This window comes from Engystomops pustulosus, chromosome 6 (genome assembly GCF_040894005.1).
Source record: "Engystomops pustulosus chromosome 6, aEngPut4.maternal, whole genome shotgun sequence".
NCBI classification, from domain to species: domain Eukaryota; kingdom Metazoa; phylum Chordata; class Amphibia; order Anura; family Leptodactylidae; genus Engystomops; species Engystomops pustulosus.
The window spans coordinates 47,156,575-47,178,641 of NC_092416.1; the positions used below are offsets into that span (position 1 = coordinate 47,156,575).

A 22,067-nucleotide genomic window follows, 5' to 3' on the forward strand; every position below is an offset into this window, starting at 1 on the left:
GGTTAGGATGAGATGGTATATGGTCCCCACCAGAATAGCTCAGATCACTAACTCAGGTAAAACATCTTGCTGTCATGGGTGCATCCTGCTGGCACTGTCTACATGTGACCTGCCGTCTAGTCTGAGCCAGTGTCGGACTGGAGTACCTTGGGCCCACCAGAGAAAATCCTTTTTGGGGCCCGCCTTTCATTAAAATAGAAAGAATACTACAGAACCCAAGACACATTAGGGCAGATTTAACAGAAGCATTCAATATTAGACAGCGTAAACGAAGACGGACAGATTTATACTGCACCAGGTATCATCCAGCCTCACAATATATGAATCTGGATGATAAATATGTTGTAGTATAAGTCTTATTAGTATAAATTTGCACATTCTATCAGTTGGTTTAGATTACATAAAAAATAAGCCTAATTTTTGGGCAATTTTGATGCTGGTATTGAGGAACAACCCGTTTGGTCATATTTGTTGCAAAACTGACTAAAAACTGCACTGCAAAGCTCAGTACACAAATACAGTAACAGAACCATACATAATACAATATTTGTACATTGCCAACGACAACCTTGGTCATAACAACACAGGTGACATTACTGTACTGGAAGCCCTAGGAAGGGAATCTACCAACCTTTAGATGAGAGAGACCTAAGAGCAAAATCTAGAGAGTGCTAAACAGTGACTATATAGAAGTCAGATACAAGATATACACATCTCCATGTATCTCCATGTATGGCTGTGTACTGCGGCTGTAGCTCCATGTATGGCTGTGTACTGCGGCTGTAGCTCCATGTATGGCTGTGTACTGCAGCTGTAGCTCCGTGTATAGCTGTGTACTGCGGCTGTTGCTCCATGTATGGCAGGCTGTAGCTCCATGTATGGCTGTGTACTGCGGCTGTAGCTCCATGTATGGCTGTGTACTGCGGCTGTAGCTCCAAGTATGGCTGTGTACTGCGGCTGTAGCTCCATGTATGGCTGTGTACTGCGGCTGTAGCTCCATGTATGGCTGTGTACTGCGGCTGTAGCTCCATGTATGGCTGTGTACTGCAGCTGTAGCTCCATGTATGGCTGTGTACTGCGGCTGTAGCTCCATGTATGGCTGTGTACTGCGGCTGTAGCTCCATGTATGGCTGTGTACTGCGGCTGTAGCTCCATGTATGGCTGTGTACTGCGGCTGTAGCTCCATGTATGGCTGTGTACTACGGCTGTAGCTCCATGTATGGCTGTGTACTGCGGCTGTAGCTCCATGTATGGCTGTGTACTGCGGCTGTAGCTCCATGTATGGCTGTGTACTGCGGCTGTAGCTCTATGTATGGCTGTGTACTGCGGCTGTAGCTCCATGTATAGCTGTGTACTGCAGCTGTAGCTCCATGTATTGCAGTGTACTGCGGCTGTAGCTCCATGTATGGCAGTGTACTGCGGCTGTAGCTCCATGTATGGCTGTGTACTGCGGCTGTAGCTCCATGTATGGCTGTGTACCGCTCCTGTACCTCCATGTATGGCTGTGTACTGCGGCTGTAGCTCCATGTATGGCTGTGTACTATAGATGGAGCTCCATGTATGGCTGTGTACTGCAGCTGTAGCTCCATGTATGGCTGTGTACTGCGGCTGTAGCTCCATGTATAGCTGTGTACTGTGGCTATAGCTCCATGTATGGCTGTGTACTGTGGCTGTATCTCCATGTAAGGCTGTGTACTGTGGCTGTAGCTCCATGTATAGCTGTGTACTGTGGATGTAGCTCCATGTATAGCTGTGTACTGTGGCTGTATCTCCATGTAAGGCTGTGTACTGTGGCTGTAGCTCCATGTATGGCAGTGTACTGCGGCTGTAGCTCCATGTAAGGCTGTGTACTGTGGCTGTAGCTCCATGTATGGCAGTGTACTGCGGCTGTAGCTCCATGTATGGCTGTGTACTGCGGCTGTAGCTCCATGTATGGCTGTTTACTGCGGCTGTAGCTCCATGTATGGCTGTTTACTGCGGCTGTAGCTCCATGTATGGCTGTGTACTGCGGCTGTAGCTCCATGTATGGCTGTCTACTGCGGCTGTAGCTCCATGTATGGCTGTGTACTGCGGCTGTAGCTCCATGTATGGCAGTGTACTGCGGCTGTAGCTCCATGTATGGCTGTGTACTGTGGCTGTAGCTGAATATATAGCTGTGTACTGCAGCTGCAGCTCCATGTATGGCTGTGTACTGTGGCTGTATCTCCATGCACAGCTGTGTACTGTGGCTATATCTCCATGTATGGCTGTGTACTGCTCCTGTAGCTCCATGAATAGCTGTGTACTGCTGTATCTATTTCGGGGCCTCTCTCACAGCATCCATTCCAGAGCTCCCCTCCACCCATAGCATCTATTACAGGGCCCCGTCCCCCCCACAGCATACATTACAGTGCCCCCACAGCATCCACTACGGGCCCCCCATCCCTGTCCCCCACAGCATCCATTACAGGACCCCCCCATCATCCATTACAGCCCCCCATCCCGGTCCCCCACAGCATCCATTACAGGACCCCCCCATGATCCATTACAGCCCCCCCATCCCCCTCCCCCCCATCATCCATTACAGGGTCCCTCCCATCCCCCTCACCCACAGCATCCATTACAGGGCCTCCCACCCCCCCCACAGCATCTATTACAGCCCCCCTTCCCCCCCCCCCACAGCATCCATTCCATGCCCCCCCCCAAGCATCCATTACAGGCCCCCCCTCAGCATCCATTACAGGGCCCCATCCCCTTCCCCCTTCCTCAACAGCATCTATTACAGGGCCCCCCCTCCCCAACAGCATCCATTACAGGGCCCCCTCCCCAACAGCATCCATTACAGGGCCCCCTCCCCAACAGCATCCATTACAGGGCCCCCTCCCCAACAGCATCCATTACAGGGCCCCCCCTCCCCAACAGCATCCATTACAGGGCCCCCTCCCCACATAGAATCCATTACAGGGCCCCCCATCCCCCTCAGCATCCATTACAAGCCCCCCCCATCCCCCTCAGCATCCATTACAGGGCCCCCATCCCCCTCAGCATCCATTACAGGGCCCCCCCATCACCCTCAGCATCCATTACAAGCCCCCCCATCCCCCTCAGCATCCATTACAGGGCCCCCATCCCCCTCAGCATCCATTACAAGCCCCCCCATCCCCCTCAGCATCCATTACAGGGCCCCCCATCCCCCTCAGCATCCATTACAAGCCCCCCCATCCCCCTCAGCATCCATTACAGGGCCCCCCATCCCCCTCAGCATCCATTACAAGCCCCCCCATCCCCCTCAGCATCCATTATAGGGCCCCCCATCCCCCTCAGCATCCATTACAGGGCCCCCCATCCCCCTCAGCATCCATTACAGGGCCCCCCATCCCCCTCAGCATCCATTACAGGGCCCCCCATCCCCCTCAGCATCCATTACAGGGCCCCCATCCCCCTCAGCATCCATTACAGGGCCCCCATCCCCCTCAGCATCCATTACAGGGCCCCCATCCCCCTCAGCATCCATTACAGGGCCTCCCATCCCCCTCAGCATCCATTACAGGGCCCCCATCCCCCTCAGCATCCATTACAGGGCCCCCATCCCCCTCAGCATCCATTACAGGGCCCCCATCCCCCTCAGCATCCATTACAGGGCCTCCCATCCCCCTCAGCATCCATTACAGGGCCCCCCATCCCCCTCAGCATCCATTACAGGGCCCCCCATCCCCCTCAGCATCCATTACAGGGCCCCCCATCCCCCTCAGCATCCATTACAGGGCCCCCCATCCCCCTCAGCATCCATTACAGGGCCCCCATCCCCCTCAGCATCCATTACAGGGCCCCTCATCCCCCTCTGCATCCATTACAGGGCCCCCCATCCCCCTCAGCATCCATTACAGGGCCCCCCATCCCCCTCTGCATCCATTACAGGGCACCCCATCCCCCTCTGCATCCATTACAGGGCCCCCCATCCCCCTCAGCATCCATTACAGGGCCCCCGATCCCCCTCAGCATCCATTACAGGGCCCCTCAGCATCCATTAAACGCCCCAGCCCACTTCAGCTTACATTACAGGGCTCCTTATGCTTACCTCCTCATGAAAGGCTGCTGACTGTCCCGCTCCTGCTCCAGCCTGCCTTCCTACGCGCAGTTGTGCAGTGTGCACAGTGACGCTGCGCGCGCGTACATTGACGCGACGCACGCGCACAGTATGCCTCCGCCGCACACACTGACACTGACACCGGCGCGCACACTGATGCCGCTGCCGCGATCTGACACTTCGGCAGTGCACTGTGAACTGGTGCTGGCGGAAACAGCGTCCGCCAGCGCCTGATCACAGACACTCTTTAAATGTATAAGTGTCGGGACTCGGGGCCCACCGGAGGTTTCTCCGGTACTCCGGTGGGCCAGTCCGACGCTGGTCTGAGCAATCTCATCTCTCTGGCCGCTCGGATTGAAATACAGTTTATGGAGCGCTCTGAGAAGCAACGTCTCGAGCAAGCGCAGGTTCAGGTCCTATATTTGCCTCGCTTGGCTCCTGCATTCCAAAGATCGCTTCAACCACCTGCCGTGACCAATGCAGAGGAATCAATGCAGGTGGACAGAGCTCAGCTGTCTTCCCAGGAACAATCCAAGGGACTTCAGGAGAACTTTAGCCTCTATTGCGCCAGCTCGGAACACTTCCTTCAGTCCTGTCCACTCCGTCCTCAGCTTCCAGGAACAGCACACACCTAGGCTTCTCGGGAGAAGCATCCCTAGGTGAGAACAAAACTTCTCCACGTCTGAACATAAATGTCTTACCCAGCTCCAGGAAGGGTAAACAGTTTCAAGCCTCTGCCTTCCTGGATTCTGGTTCGGCAGGAAACTTCATGGATGCTGCCCTGGTCTCTCAGTACCCTCTTCCTGTGGTCCGTCACAAGAAGCCGCTGGTAATCTCATCAGTCAGTGGGCAGATTCTCCAAGACCCGATCTGGTACCGCACTGAACTCCTATACCTACGAGTGGGGGTCTTGCACAAGTAGAGAATTTCCTTTTTACGTGCTACCCCGGTGCACGTCTTTAGTTCTTCTGGGTCTTCAGTGGTTGCAGCGCCATGCACCGTTGCTCGACTGGCAGACAGGTGAAGTTCTCCACTGTGGACCAGAATGCCAGTCACGTTGTCTGGAACTTCCTTGTCCTGTCTCCACCGTCTTGTTTCCGAAGTCCTCCAAGCCTCTGGTGGGTCTTCCCCTTCCATATATGGACTTTGCTGATGTTTTTTCAGAGAAGTAAGCAGAAACTTTGCCACCGCACCGACCCTATGATTGTCTGATTGACCTGCTGCCGGGCACATATCCACGTGACCGAAACCGCTGTGATGTCGGCCTACGTGAAAGAGAATCTACAGAGGGGGGTCATACGTAAGTCCTCTTCTCTTGCCGGTGAAGAGTTGTTCTTTTTGGCCAAAAAGGATGGGTCACTTCGTCCATGCTTAGATTATCATGGCCTAAACAAAATCACCGTGAAGAACCGCTATCCTGTGCCATTGATCATGGTACTCTTTGACCGCTTATGTGGAGCCAAGGTGTTCACTAAACTAGACCTCAGTGGGGCTCTATAACCTCATTTGGATCCACAAAGGTGATGAGTGGAAAACCGCCTTCAATACTCGTGATGGGCACTTCGAGTACCTAGTCATGCCGTTTGGGCTCTGCAACACACCAGCTGTTTTTCAGGAGTTTGTCAACAACATTTTCAAAGACTTTCTATATACCTGTGTCATGGTCTATCTCGACAATATACTAGTGTTCTCTACGGACGTTGAGTCCCACCAGTTTCACATGCGTAAAGTCCTCAGTCGTCCAAGAGCCAATCGCCTTTGCGCCGAACTCGAGAAGTGATGGTTCCATCCTCGGCTATTTCATCTCTGACAATGGTCTACAGACGGAGCCTGTTACGTTATCTGCGGTTCTTCAATGGCCCCGCCCTGTAGGACTGTGTGCAATACAAGGATTTCTAGGCCTCGCCAATTATTACCGGCAGTTTATTTTGCACTTCTCCTCTCTTGTGTCTCCCATTGTGGCGCTGACCAAGAAGTACTCCAATCCAGACTCTGGCCGCGGCGGCTGAAGAAGCCTTCTCTAGTCTGAAATCAGCCTTTGTCTCGGCCCCAGTTCTCACATGGCCTTATACGGAGAAGCCTTTCCACCTGGAAGTTGACGCCTCCTCAGTAGGAGCTGGAGCAGTGCTCAGCCGGAAAGGGCCCAAGGACTGAACACTCACTTGTGGGTTCTTCACTAAGACCTTCTGCTCCACAAAGAGGAATTATTCCATAAGGAACCGAGAGCTATTGGCCATAAAACTTTCTTTGGAGGAGTGGCGCTATCTTCTGGAAGGAGCTCGTCATCCGGTCTATATCTACATCGACCAAAAGAATCTCGTATATCTCCAGACTGCTTAGCGTCTCAATCCTCGACAGGCTCGCTGGTCCCTCTTCTTTTCTCGGTTCAACTTCTTGATCCCCTTCCGTCCAGCCGAGAAAATGTCAATGCAGATGCTCTCTCTCGTGCCTCTTATGTTGTTGGGGAAAAACTGGCTCCTCGTCATATCATTCCCCCAGAATGACTAGTTGTTTCTGCTCCAGTGGCAGCTTCCTCCTGGCAATACCTATGTTCGACCAGCTCATCAGAAGAGAATACTGACATGGGGATATTGCTCTCGTGTGGCTGGGCACACTGGGGTGCAGAGATCGGTTGCTCTCATATCTCGCTATTACTGGTGGCCAGATCTGTTCAAGGATATTTGAGATTTTGTGAGTTCCTGCGCTTCCTGTGCCTGTAACAAGTAGTCACGTCGCAAGCCTGCAAGTCTGCTCCTGCCGTTGCCGATACCCACTTGCCAGTGGACTCATATAGCCGTGAAATTTATTACTGATCTCCCATTTTCTTCCAATAACACAGTCATCTGGGTGGTAGCGGATCGGTTTTCCAAGATGTCCCATTTTGTTCCTCTGCTAGGTCTGCTGTTAGCTCCACGTCTTGCCAGTCTGTTCTTCCTGTACATCTTCTAGCTTCATGGACTTCCCCTGCACATTGTCTTGGACTGTGGGTTCCAGTTTGTTTCCTGATTCTGCCTATCCCTGTGTGGTCAACTTCAAGTGCAGCTGGAATTCTCACCTGCGTACCATCCGCAGTCCAATGGACAAGTTGAAAGGGTTAATCAGACCCTGGGCTGCTGTCTCCGCCTGACAGGACCGCTGGTCCACTCTACTGCCATAGGCTGAATTCTCTTACAACTCTCCGGAGTCTGAGTCTGTCAGTGCTACTCCTTTCTTTGTTGTTTATGGATGACATTGACGCTCACCTCTTCCTATCTCTGTGTCTGCTGATGTTCCTGCCGTGGAAGAGTTGATAGAAGACCTTAAATCCATCTGGGAGCAGACTCGTCAATCTCCACTCCGGGCGTCTGCTTCCACCAAAACTCAGGCTGATAAGGAGGTCCTAGATATGAAGTTGGTCAAAAGTGTTTCTTTCTCGTCGACTGAAAGGGGTTCAGTCCAGAGTAGTAGTGGTCCTGGAAACCTGAGGACAATATCCTGGACCAGGATCTCCTGCTGAGATTTCTCCAGTCCAGCCTAAAAGAGGGGGAGGCCGAAGGAAGAGGGTACTGTCATGGGTGCTCTGTGTACCAAATGTTTACGACTGAGATATATAAGACTTTCTTGGTGGAAAAACACTCCTCAGAACTGTGATCAATCCAGTGCAGTAGACTCCCACATAACTTTTGGAGGCTTTCCAGGATATAAAAGGACTGCACTTGATGTAAGTGTTAGAGGTCTGCAACCAGTGATTCTGATAGTAGATGTTCTTTAATCACTCTAACAGATGTTAGATCACTATTATCACCATTGTGTGCCGACCAGTCTAGACTAACAAGCCCCCATGACACCTCAGGCCCCTGTAGCTGTTATGATGGTGAACTTGTGTTTTATGCATGTTTTACATAGGTTTCCCAAAAATCTGAGAGAACCTTAAAAGAAAATGTTTAGAGTAAAAAAATAGGGGAAAAAAATGCGGAATCTTCTCTGATACCTCAGATGCCCACAGTCTGAATGAAAGGCATATGACTGCCGAGGTCAGGGATTGACTCAGCTATCATGAGTGTGTAATGTCACTACTTCTGCACTGACAGAGTTTATTTAATTTTATTACAAACATTTCACCATCAGGGTTTTTTTCTTTGATTCTCATAAAAAACTTTTTAAGCCTCTCAATCTAAATTAAAGATGGTAATACCAATTTCTGAACATTGATATTATTACTTGTATATTAAGCCAGTAACAACATGATCTATGCTAAAACCCACAGTAGCGAAACACTAAAAACACACAATCTACGCTTCATTTAGAAACATGTTGTGATATTCAATATTGTATCACATTCCAAGAAGCTTGCAGTCACAATTGGAAAAAAACCCTAGGTTTTGAAGCATATACGTGTGTTATAAATCAGCAGATTCAAACCTGCTTACCCTGTTGTGGTACTTGGGAAAGGGTAAATGTAAAGGATATCATGGATGATGATGGGGCTCTTGTCTCCTGTGACAGCGGACAGTGGGAGATGTACATCCAGCTACATTATAATCTCCTACCATTAGATATATACATGTAGAGGAACACTATAATGGAGAGGTGACTAATGTGCTATACTGCTCTCCTGTCTGTCGCCAGTGATCTGGCCAATGCAAATTTTTGGTAAGGGTCAAGAGGGTATGCTGGTCCAAACCCTCATTGTCTGCAGTCTGAAAACCCAAAAAAAGAGGACATGTGAGCTCTCCTCATGTGTCCGTTTAGTAAATACTTGCAACACCAGTTTATTTTGTTTATTCTAAGAAGTTTGCATTGTACAGTTCCTCTTTTATACTTCCTGGAAATAAACTAAAACAAAGATGATTAAGATTCCATATTTTATTAGCATACACACCTACATAATCTCAGACTGGCTTCACATGAACGCGAGCAGCCTGTAGAAACATTCCCGTATGGTGGACCGATCCAACAGTCTGTACACAGTGCAGTGGTCATTGGGGCTTATTTACTAAGGGTTGCGCTGCTCACTTTTGTCAAACTGTGCACCTTGTTCCTTTTTCGGGATTACACAGTTTACACAGGTATTTAGGAAGTGTTTGCACTGGGATTTTGGCGCACTCAATTGGTTTTTGGCGCAGTTGCGCTGCCTTTCATGCTACACAATTTAGAGGGTATGCCGTCGGACGATCCGACTGATTCAGACTGAGCGCGGAATTTAACTTTCAAATTGTGTCGCAAGCCCAAGCACTTACACGCACCACTAAAAAGATGGAGAACTCTGTCAGACCTGAGTTGGGAAGCGACACATTCAGGATATCAGACGCACAATCTTAGTGCATTACCATCGGACAACGCACTTTTGGTGAACTCCAGCAGCCGGGTATGTAAATGGGCCCCATTGTATGATACCGTAATATGGTGCAAGGACTCCCTGTCTGGTGGGCGAACTGTTGCGCAGTGACTAAAGAGCATCGAGCTGTAGGTACAGGCCCCATGAATAAGAGGAGGGGTAACTTCCACATTTCAGTTTATCATTTTCAGGAATGACTGAGAAAACGGTAACACATTATTAGTAACCAAGAGACTATATAGCAGTTGTGGTGTGATGGGTATATATAATATATGTGGGGGTACAGTGTGGTCAGTTGTGTTGTGAGGGGTACATATGAGGGGGGGCACAGTGTGGTCAGTTGTGGTGTGAGGGGTATATATGATATATGTGGGGCACAGTGTGGTCAGGTGTGGTGTGAAGGTTATATAATATATGTGGGGCACAGTGTGGTCTGGTGTGGTGTGAGGGGTATATATGATATATGTGGGGGTACAGTGTGGTCAGTTGTGGTGTGAGGGGTATATATGATATATGTGGGGTACAGTGTGGAAAGTTGTGGTGTGAGGGGTATATATGATATATGTGGGGGCACAGTGTGGTCAGTTGTGGTGTGAGGGGTATATATGATATATGTGGGGGCACAGTCTGTTCAGGTGAGGTGTGAGGGGTATATATGATATATGTGGGGGCAGTCTGTTCAGGTGAGGTGTGAGGGGTATACATGATATATGTGGGGGCACAGTCTGTTCAGGTGAGGTGTGAGGGGTATACATGATATATGTGGGGGCACAGTCTGTTCAGGTGAGGTGTGAGGGGTATACATGTGGGGACACAGTGTGGTTGTGGTGTATGTAAGGGTCAGGTGTGAGGTGTATATATGATGATGTCGACCATGTCTGTTTTATAAAACCGTAGAGATGAGTTGTGGCTGGAGGAAGTCACAGAAGGGAAGAGACAACATGAGGGACGTCACCTGTAAGTCATTGTATTACACTGCAGTCTCTGTACAGGACTGGTGTCTACTACTTTATGGTCACTACATGGTGGTAAATATTGGTCTATGTGTATAAGTTACCATATAGTATTGCAGTATTATTTGGTCAATATGTAGTGGTGATAATCAGGATGTAATGTTATTATATGGGCTTGTACAGAGGTGTCATTAGTGATATTGTCCTGTGCTCGGTGGTGTGTGTATAATAACAATATGACGGTAAAGACCATCAGTAAATGGAGTTTATATGTGAGTCTTGTGTTCATTATCTGTATGATGGTATTTTCAGTGTTGCACTTTGGAGGGATCATTTGAAAATTGTAGCGCTATTTTTGGTCTTATGGTAGTATTTATTGGTAATGGCATTGTGGTGTCATTATTTGGTAATAGTATGGCGATAGTATTTTTTGGTTTGTCATGGACCAAAAGTTTAGTTAAGGTAGGAATTTATGAACCAATCTAAACTACATATACCATTGTTTCTAATATCTCTAGAGCTTTGAAACAGTAAAACAATGTGGTATCTTTTTACATATATAGTTGTGGGAGGGGGCCCCGCATTGGCTGCTGGCCTGGGGGGCCCCATCCAAAATGAGGTGCTCCATACCAATGGGACCCTTAATCTGGCCCTGTGTACATCCCGGATTACATCGTCCCCTATGGATCCATTACCCATGCCCTTGAAAAGATTGAAGGACTGTTAAGGGAACTCAAGAGAAACTCTGGAGTGGACAATTTGTCCTTCACTTTGTGGTTGGGGGATTGGAAGGGTTTCCTGTAAGTGGGGGTGATATTGGGGATTGTGATTTTGCTCTTGTGACTTATTGCGTGTTGTGTGGTCCCCCTCATCAAGTCCACCATGTCCCAGGTGGCCGTCCAGGCGGTGAGAACCACGACAGGAGAAGTGCCCGGAGTGGAGGATCAATTTTTTCAAAGATTGGACCAATTGTCAGGCAGGGTTTTTTAGTATAATTACAAAAACCGTCTTAAGACGGCATAGAGAAGCCCATATCCGGACAACAAAAATGATAACTAAAACTTAGCTTTTATTGTTATTTGAAATTATAAAATATACTATGGAATAGTATTAGCCCGACCCCTGATGAATCCAGGTCACTGGCGAAACATGTCGGGGGGCTAATCTCTACCTATACTTGTAATTTGCAGTGCGCTTAGGCTGGGATGTGACTTTCACTTATTTGGCTGGTTTAAATTTAGGGTTACATCCTAGGGAGAGGAATAGGTTTCTGTATATGGCTGGGATCGAATCGATCTCATACCACAGAAATCAATGCATGGGTTTAAATGATAATAACCCATTGCATTAAGGTTTTCATTTCTATAGTACTGGCATCATTCCCACTAGCTATTGATACACCATATTCATAACTCCAACACCCGAATTGGGCACTGGTTAGGACGTTAACCCTCCCCCCCCCTCCCACAGGGGGTTTCTCCCAGCTAATTTGACTTTGACATATTGACATAGCTTCAAATTAGTCACGATCTCATATTTGAAGGCCACCCAGCCTAGGGCATCTGTGTTTTTAAACACACCTCTTGAGTTCACTTAGTGGTTATTCCACTTAGTGGTTATTCCATAGTATATTTTATAATTTCAAATAACAATAAAAGCTAAGTTTTAGTTATCACGGAGTGGAGGATGATACTGCCTGTTGGAGAACCAGCCTGTTTACAAACCTATGAGCTATGGAAACTCAGTGATGTGATTTGAGTGTGCAGATCTTTGACCCTATAGCGACCGACCTCTGGGGGATCTGGTGAAGCCATAAAAAACTCCAGCGGGTTAGGGTTACCTGGAGTTTGAGGAGGTTGCTTGGGGATGTAACCGGTCTGCAAGCTCAAAATGTTAAAAATATATTTCTCTACAACACGACATTTTGGACCAAGCGAACCAAATGGACGCCATTTTAGTTTTAGTCGGGGGTGCTGTCAGCCATATTGTGAAATGTCCATTCATGTCATGATTCAGCCATTTTATCATACCTCCCAACCATCCCGGATTCGACAGGACAGTCCCGGTTTTTGGTCAGGGGGAGGATAGAGAACAGTGGGAGCTGGAGGACAGGAGGAGGCTGCTGGGGGACTCAAAACCACTGCTGGACTTTTGCTTGCACCCAAAAAAGTTGTAATTTAGAGACAAATTTACTAACTGTTACAAAAAATTGCACAAAAAACGGCAAAAACAGTCTAAAAAACTGTGATGAATGTCCCCCATGTTCTAATTATTAAATTAGGACGAGTGTGATGCACCATGCAAATGTTACTTTGCAATAAAAGTTCAGCATTTGCAATAAAAGTTCAGCATTCTTATAGGGGCAAAATGAAAAAAACATACACAATGGTGGTCACTTACTAAGGGCCTGATTCGCATTTTCCCGACGTGTTACCCGAATATTTCAGATTTGCGCCGATTTCCCCGGGATTTTGGCGCACGCGATCGGATTGTGGCGCAACGCGCATCACATCACTGAGTTTCATAGATTTGTAAACAGGCTGGTTCTCCAACAGGCAGTATCATCCTCCACTCCGTGATAACTAAAACTTACCTTTTATTGTTATTTGAAATTATAAAATATACTATGGAATAACCACTTAGTGCGTGCGCCGGAAATCGGGGGGCGTGGCCGAACGAAAAACCCGACTTATTCGAAAAAACCGCCGCATTTAAAAACGGAAAATGTGTCGCTCGGGACGCGCTTACCTTCACTCAGCCGGCCTCGGTGAATTCCAGCGTGTTCAGATGCTTTTCAGCGCAGCAGCGCCACCTGGTGGACGGCAGAGGAACTACTTTAATAAATCCCGGCCGGACCCGAATCGAGCGCAGAGAACGCGCCGCTGGATCGCGAATGGACCGGGTAAGTAAATCTGCCCCAATGTGTAGATTGTTCATATAATATATGTTCCCTATATGTATTTGTTTTTCTTCTCTCACCCTTTCCTGGTGCTGTTTTACCTGAATAACCCCAAAGCAATTAAACAAGCTTCCGGGGGTGAGTGCTCTCAACAGAACACACAAGTTCTTTCATCCATGGGTAAGATTATATCGAAACGTGTTGTGTGGATTTGGTGACTTGTAGACCTAGGTATTGAATGTAGTCTTGTTGCCAGTCAAAAGGGTCTTTTTTACCAAGGTGGATGAACAGGTTCTCGGGTATACCAATGGGCAGTGCTTAGGTTTTTATTGTGTTCAGTTTATAATATGAAATTTTGCTACTGGCTCATTGTAACGAAACTGCAGATGCCATGCAGCTTCGCTCTGACAAAGACTCAAGGCTGTCATGGCAACCGGCCGCCATTCCCCGATGACGCCTCAGGGAGCAACGATCAGAACAAAGATGGCAGCGCTGCGTGCCACTGTCTTTCAAGTGCCTCCGGTGGCATCGGAAGGGTTTAAAACTGCGATTGGTATTAGCGGTGGGTGTTTGCTGCAAACCCCACCTCTGGCCAATGATAGTCATGGCTAGTTGGTTAATCAATTTTCCCGGATTGGTTGTTCAGCTGACAATCCGAAAATATACTAGGGATGCACCCGAACTCCTGACCCGAACTTAAATTTAGGGTCTGCTCATCTCTAAATATAATATTATGTACAAACTGGGACTTGCAGACTAATTGGAACAATATAACATTGTATTCTATATCAGGTTTTCCTAAAAAAACTAAAATTGATCCAACACAGCCTCCCCAATAGCCATGGCCAATATTTTTGCTACTGATGTAGAAGTGGGACACCTGGAAACTCGTCTAAGCACTAATTGTAACGCAGAATCAGCCATTCCTTGCATTACTTTTATTGAAGCAGACCAAATTTGAATCGTTAAAAGAAACCAGTCCTCATGAATGTAATTTTTCAGTACTTTATACAAGTTAATTTACATTACCTGGATGAGTGGAGGAGAGGAGACTGAAACACAGGCTGCAGCTGTACCTCCCCGGGGACTCGCCACACAGTGCTGGCAGGGAGTCCGGTTATGTGAGTAAAACTTATATAAACTACTGAAATGATTTAAATGCTGACAAAGGAATTTTGTGCTCATAAATAACCTCATAGTAAAATATTTCAATAATTAAAAAAACATTACAATAAAAAGTGAGGAAACTGGTTTTAAAAATTAGATTTTTTGAAACAATCCGATGTCCCCCCCGCCAACCCCTGCAGCTAAAACCATAACAATTCCAGAAATTATGTCTCATGAATCTGTTATGTAGACTTTTTTGCTTTCAAAAACAGATACTAAAGTCTATTTTTCAAAAATTCCCAATACTTGGGTGAACCTGTAGGCACACATAGTAAAAATAATTAAAAATATATAGCGGCAGGGGTGATGTTACTTTCAGAAGTGTATAATTACGTAAAATCAGCATAGAGATGATAATGGAAACCAAATCTGCTGAAGGTTTGTCCAATGGGGGCAGTATAGAGGGAGAAGAGAAGAGGGCCTAGGACTGAGCCCTGAGGAACCCCGACACTGAGAGGAAGATGAGAAGAGAAAGATCCAGAAAAGGAGACACCGAAAGTGCGGTCAGAGACATAGGAAGAAACCACAAGAGTGCAGTGTCCTTTAGGCCAATGGAGCTTACTAAGGAATAGCTGGTGGTCTACAGTATCATATGCTGCCAAGAGATCCAGAAGAACAAGGAGTGAATAGTCACCATTGGTTCTAGTAGTGAGAAGATCATCAGAGACTTTAGAAACAGCAGTTTGAGTGCTCAAAATGCGAAAACCAGATTGTAGGGCAGTGATGGGCAACCTTTTGAGCTTGGTGTGTCAAAATTCACCAAAAAAAACGAGCATAACTCGGGTGGTGTGTCAACTTGACAAAAAAAACATAATTTTGTGATATTAATAGTTTAAATAACAAATATGTATAATTATTTAACTTCTAGGGTACTTTAATCCTAGGTTGTGTGATTGATCCTACCATGTACTACAGTATGGCAGTATATGGGGATTTTCCACATCATCTATTTATTACTATGTGCTGGACAATCTCTCAGCCTCCCGGCTACTGCACCTGGCCGTGTAGGGCCCGAAGATGAAACTTAAAGGGGTATTCTTGTCTGGGCGCTCACATTCAGTTTCATTAATCTGCCATATGCTATATAAACATTTCTTCAATTAGATGTTATTAAAAAAAATGTTTCTGTGTGAAGATAATTTCTCATAAATGTGGCCATGTTGTCCCTTAGAAACGAGATAGCTTCCTCGGATACGACCACGTCACACTCTGGCAGCAGTGGCCAGACTTGCGCTATAGAGTCCTGCCGGATCACCAGGATTCAGCAATCATTACCACAGGACGGCTGTGGGACCTGCAGTAACTCCCGGACATTTCATATACAAAAACCTTTTGTTTCTTTGTGCACTCAATCCATCAGAGGTGGCCGTATCCGAGGAAGCTATCTCGTTTCTAAGGGACCACATGACTACATTTATGAGAAATTATCTTCACACAGAAACATTTTTTTTAATAACATCCAATTGAAGAAATATTTATATATAACAGATTTATCAAACTGAATGTGAATGCCCAGACGAGAATACCCCTTTAACTCTCCGGCGGCCGCGTGTCACTGAAAATGGCTGTGCATGTCAGCACTGAGACGCGTGTCATAGGTTGGCCATCACTGTTGTAGGGTGTCAAGAAGAGAGCTGAGAGATAGCGGGTTAGTCAAGCATAGACCAGGCGATCCAGGAGTTTGGAGATGAAAGGGACATTAGAAACTAGTCTGTGGTTAGAAGCACTGGATGGGTCCAGGAAAGGTTTCTATAGTAATCGGGTTAACAGTCGCATGCTTGAAAGGAGATGGCATTTTTGTCAGTCACGGTACAAATAACACAAGTAATAAAATTGTGTGCTGTCTTGAGCAGAGCACCGAGGTCCAGAGAAACTGATGCTGAGCACAAGGGCCCTTGGATGCCATGGGACTCAGTGACCAATGCATCTAAGGGGTTATGGAGAGAATGGCCATCTTCGGTAAGATATTGATACATCACAAACGCCATTGCAAGGTGGTTACATCATTGAGAGACCTAATGGCTGCTTCACCACTAGGATAAGCTCAATACCTTGAAGTCAAACCAGCTTCCATAGGACTCAATAAAAGCTGAAAAAAATGTCTTTGCATCGAGCTCTCCCTGGTGGTCACATTAAATAATATTAATCATGTTTGAAGCGACCTTTGAATAAAAATTCAGCCAAATCTGATCTCTATGTACAATACTAAATATACCAGCATCATAACAAGGATTCTAAAACAATGGCTGCCCTAGTGAAATAGACCTCAATAAAGGGTTAATGAACATGGAGAGACATGTCTGACTGCATATCTCTAATTAAAGAGAAGATAGTCATTTTCCACTGTTATAGAAAGGCTGGTGTCTTGTTGGAAACTTGTTTACCTCTTCAGAAACTTGCTGCCATAGAATATTATGGGGCCTATAGGATAATGCTTTGTCATTGTCTTTGCAGAATTTCTCCAATCCTTCCCCCAGTAGAAGATATACAAAGAGAACAGTCCCAGTTCCTAGTGTCCGACAGGCTCCTAGCCTGCATCGAGGGTACCAGCATTCGAAAAAGAGGGGACTGTAAGCCCAGGGCTTTCCTCAGTGTGAAATCCTTCTTCTGCCATGGAGGAAATTGGAGAAGTCAGCCCTACGCTATGTTTGCATTGTTTTCAACCTGAATTTTCTTGGTAAAGAAGCCGACTGTTCACTGCAGACCCCAAATCTCTGGACTAATTTCCCAATGGGGTGCAATGTCTTACCATCCCTTCCAGAGAGAAGCAACATGCGGTGACATAGCGTGCCCCTCCCCTATCCAGGAGCTAATGGCCCTTTCCATTTGGCATCATGGAAAATTCATGGGCAAATTAAATATTTTGGTATCAATATCTCAGCCAATCCAGAGACTACATCCCACTATTGGCACCTGCCACTGAGATACTAGATTCCTCGTAATTTAATTTTTACCTTGGATGGAAGAAATCTTAAAACTTAACTTTTACTTCAGTAATAAAATGGGGTAAATTACCCCTTGGGTGAGACATAACACATACTATGTATAGCAGTATAACAGCAGGTGGATATTACCATATTTGTACCCAACATCTGATGGCTACTTTCAGCAGGATAATGCGCCATGTCATAAAGCTGGAATCATCTCAGACTGGTTTCTTGAACATGACAATGAGTTCACTGTACTCAAATGGCCTCCACAGTCACCAGATCTCAATCCAATAGAGCATCTTTGGGATGTGGTGGAACGGGAGATTCGCATCATGGATGTGCAGCCGACAAATCTGCGGCAACTGTGTGATGCCACCATGTCAATATGGACCAAAATCTCTGAGGAATGCTTCCAGCACCTTGTTGAATCTATGCCACGAAGAATTGAGGCAGTTCTGAAGGCAAAAAGGGGGTCCAACCCGTTACTAGCATGGTGTACCTAATAAAGTGGCCGGTGAGTGTATACATTCACAGAAAGTTCATTGTCCGACAATAATGCCCTGTGCTGCGATTCACTAAGATCGTGCGCCCGATATCCTGCATGTGTCGCTTCCCCTCTCAGGTCCGCCGGAGTTCACCATCTTTTTAGTGGTGCATGTAAGTGCATTGTCTTGCGACACAATTTAAATCCTCCGCTCAGTCCAAATCAGTGGGATCGTCCGATGACACGCCCTTCATGTCACATTTGCAAGTCGTGCAATCCCTGAAAACGGTGCACAGTCTGACAAAAGTGTGTGAGCGACCCTTAGTAAATGAGCCCCATTCAGTATATACACACATACAGCACATGTACATACAATATAAATATACTACATATAGAATATACACATCTATACATTTATACACTCATACACATATGTATATAATCAATTATCACTAATCTTCTTATCCCAGGGCCCAGTAGCTGCTGACCACATGGGGGTCCTGAACAATATACAGCAAAATATGTACACAAATATGCACGTCCTATTATTTAGTGTGCCAGGTGCCATGGGGCTTATTCTAATCTATTCTACGTCTTTGGATTTCCGGGCCTGCAGGGGGGACAGTGGATGTGATGTGGTCTCCTAATGTGCTATAAAGGACTGAAAAACTCCTTCATGTTGTTTTAATGATTAACTCTTTATTTTATATGATGATCAGTATGAATGGAGACCAGTATGGCACATCTGTCCTTCAATCTGTCCAAGCAATCTCTCTGTAGGGATAGAAATGAGGCTGCTTCTCTCTTCCTCTGAGAAGGTGGGACCAGAGATCTGATAGTTCTTCTACTCCATAGTGTCTAGATTGTAGCAGAAGAGGAGGAACCAGAGTAACCTGCAGGAGACAAGACCGGGGAAAATTATTGCTGGCGAGTTCTGATGTGGAGACCTTCTACCATCATCTTCACATTGCCAGGAGCCTTCCGCATGGTAAAGGAGCATGTCCACCTCCTAGATCCTAAGCTGTAAATGTTCCCCATCAAGGAGAAGTGTTGGCAGAACGGAGCAGAACTTCTCTCCTCTTCCAAGTTGATTCTAACATCCCAGATAAAGATGAAAAACTATCCCAGGAGGAGCCTGTGACTTGGTAGAGGGTAAATGGTTCTGCCAAACAGAAGACCTGGAAAATCTTCTACCTTGTATAAAACCTTTAATGAAGTTAGAAGGCCCCAAGTAACCATGGTCCATAAAGGATCTGAAGATGAAGACCAGCAACTTTCTCAATCCTGAAATTGTGGGAGGCCTAAAGGAAAGAAAGGATCTGGATCTGGAGAAGAGCTCATCAGTAATGGAATCCTTTAAAAGAAAATATCCAATCTCTAATTGCAGTTACATCAGAGACAACATTGTTTTATCTCTTCTGAGGAATGTGGCAAATTATTTATCACCTGCCTCAATGTATCTGATGAAATATCAGGAAGGGCTTCAGGGACCAGAGATCTCATGGATCTTCTATTCCACGGTATTTATACTGATGCAACAACACAGGCGGAATCTGAGGAACCTGCAGTAGACAAGACCAAGAAACAGATGAGACCTGACGTGGAGACCCTCTACCATCATCTGTATTTAGTCTCATAGGGTAGAAGTAAAGAGGATTTTACAAAGTTTTGTATTTACCTTGAAGGTTTTCTCTCTCCTCCACTGCTGCCTCTGCTGCAGAAAGATAATAATTCCCATTAATAACTTCACTGCATGGGGAAATATAGGGGAGTCTCTGGTGCTAGAACATGTACACCCCTTCTATCCTGCCCAAGAAGAGCATTGAAACACATTGGGGCTTTTTGTATATACATATGAGCCCCATCCATATACAGAGAGCGCCCCCTACAGATCACTATACATAGAGAGAAACTGAAGTATCACTTACCTCTTCCTGCTGCTTCTCTGCAGACACTTAGGTCTCCACCACCTGCGTCTTGGCCTAAAGGAAAAATAAGTAGATAAATCATCTCCATTTCATGGGTGGAGGACGTGACCGAGGATGAGTCTAGAAGGTTCTATACATTGTTACTGTTCATGTTCTGTGAATATTAAGAGCAGCAGTGCTCAACACAGAAAAGTATGTGACCCCCATGTGGAGTCCAGCAATGCAAATTCAGTCTATTTATTCTCTATACTTACTGGAGAGACTCCTCGCTGGCCCTGGCCTCCATCACCTCCTGCTCTAAAGGTCTATAACAGAAAATATGGAGATCAATGTAGGATTATTATAACTAAGTATATATAAAGTATATAGTCACTATGTAATCAGTTTATAATATCTGAGCTCAGCAATCACCTTCTTGTATTCCCATTTTCTTCTTTCACCTCTACAATCAGTTCCTCCACCTCTTCTTGTGGCCCCTCCTCCTCTACCTGCAGCTCCTCCTCCACCTCATGTGGCACCTCCTCCTCTTCCTGCAGCTCCTCCTCCACCTCCTGTGGTTCCTCCTCCTCTTTGCTAAATAATATATAACATAAATGATTTCTCTTTTAAATAATCAACTTTTTTTCTGACCCCAATTTAGGGAAAAATATATGGAGACTGGGTAAGAATGGTCTATAGTGGTTCTATATTCTTCCATATAACAGAACCACAATAATTCACTGTGTGATGTTCACTGAAAAATACAATTTATAAAGTGTAATAAAGTTTGTGAGATCATAAACTTACATGGTATCAAGTACAAATGGAGACATCTTCATCACTGTTCTTATCCTAAAATAGGAAACACAGTGCTGGTTACTGGAACTGCCCTAAACATGTCCCCCATATAACGCCCATGTCCCCCATATGCTCCTCATGTTCCCCATATGTTTAGGCCTATCCATGCTAACAACTGAACAATATAAGTAATGCTATATTAATTTCATTAATATCATGAAATAAAGGTTTTGTATATATATATTTATTTTACGGAATGTGGTGGTGTGTTCCTAAAAAATTATAGGGATGTATTTGTATATTTGTGAGTCATATATTTTTTTGGTTCATGTGGTAGAGTCATATAATTACCGTACTGGCTGGTCAGACATGGCCACGCGCCTCCACCACCTGTTGGGGAATATGATGAGATATATGATATATACAGGGCAGGAGATTCTCAGTCATAGACAAGATACAATGCAATGTCACTATAAATTCCCATAGATACAACCAATCAGATCATGTACAGGACCATTGCTCTTCTATGTCCTGTGTTCCACTGGGATATTGAGCTGCACTCGGATATTGGGGTCTTTCCGCTATGGATGTCCCATGTATGACGATGACGCTGGGGATAATGGAGGTCAGGCGATTATACACTGCATATTGTAGGTTGGTCTTTCTTCTCCATAATGGAGGAGAGTGATCAAAACTAGAGGAAAGTGAAGGTGGAGCCATTACCCATAGCAACTGCTTTCATGTGTATAGAGCCCCTTAGAAAATACAAATTGTGATGTGTCTGTTGCTATAGACAACTGCTGCAACTTTATGTCCTTTCCTAAGTAAAATAATTAAATCAGTGACTTATCTCTAAATATAAATGATTGGACTGATTTACTTACATCGCCTCCTCTTCCTCCTCGTTGTTAGTGTCCTCCGGCCTGATGTAAATCACCTTCACCTCCGTCTCCTCCACCTCCTCATCGCTCTCTTCCTGCCTGATGTATATCACCTCCACTCCTGTCTCTTCCACCTCCTCCTCATCATCTCCGATGTTACCCTCCTCTTCATCACTCTCTTCCGGCCTGATGTAAATCACCTCCACTCTCGTCTCTTCCACTTCCTCCTCTCCGATGTTATCATCCTCCTCATCACTCTCCATCTCCTCCACCTCCACGTTGTCATAATAATCCTCCACCTCTGTCTCTTCCATCACTTCGTAGTCATCCATTCTATAAGTAAAAAAAGATAGTAAGTGCCCACAACATCCTATACGGTCTCTACTGATGGAGACATGATAGACATCATCAATTTGTACCCAAAATCTTACCCTAAGATCTGAAGACTTCAAGATTCCCTCTTTAAGGCCCGTTCCACACTTGTGAGTGTGATATAATGAACTCGCATCACACTCGCAACAAGTGCTGCCTGAACACTGCACACGGGGGATGAACTCAGCATGTCAGTTCACTCCCGGTTTGCAGCGATCGGGCCGGAAGATCCCTGCAGCACGCGTTGCGAGTGTGATGTGAGTTCATCGCAAGTGTGGAAAGGGTTTAAAACT

The 22,067-nt window shown here is 46.0% G+C and overlaps 1 protein-coding gene across 2 annotated transcripts; it reads right to left on the reverse strand.

Annotated features, from left to right (window-relative positions):
- Positions 1–18,552: 18,552 nt before the first annotated feature.
- On the reverse strand, positions 18,553–21,841 carry LOC140065677 (uncharacterized). Of its 2 annotated transcripts, XR_011848018.1 has the most exons (9): positions 21,406–21,841; positions 20,873–20,911; positions 20,531–20,575; positions 20,156–20,317; positions 19,999–20,049; positions 19,745–19,798; positions 19,495–19,530; positions 19,267–19,378; positions 18,553–18,709 (listed from the first exon to the last, which is right to left on the reverse strand). XR_011848018.1 is itself a non-coding variant. In XM_072113250.1 (8 exons), exons 1-8 carry the CDS (start codon positions 21,732–21,734, stop codon positions 19,327–19,329), a joined length of 768 nt encoding a protein of 255 aa, XP_071969351.1. In that variant the 5' UTR covers positions 21,735–21,841; the 3' UTR covers positions 19,156–19,326. The 2 variants fall into 2 exon arrangements, 1 of the variants encoding a protein (XP_071969351.1); XM_072113250.1 differs by lacking the exon at positions 18,553–18,709 and having other exon boundaries at positions 19,156–19,378.
- Positions 21,842–22,067: the final 226 nt, after the last annotated feature.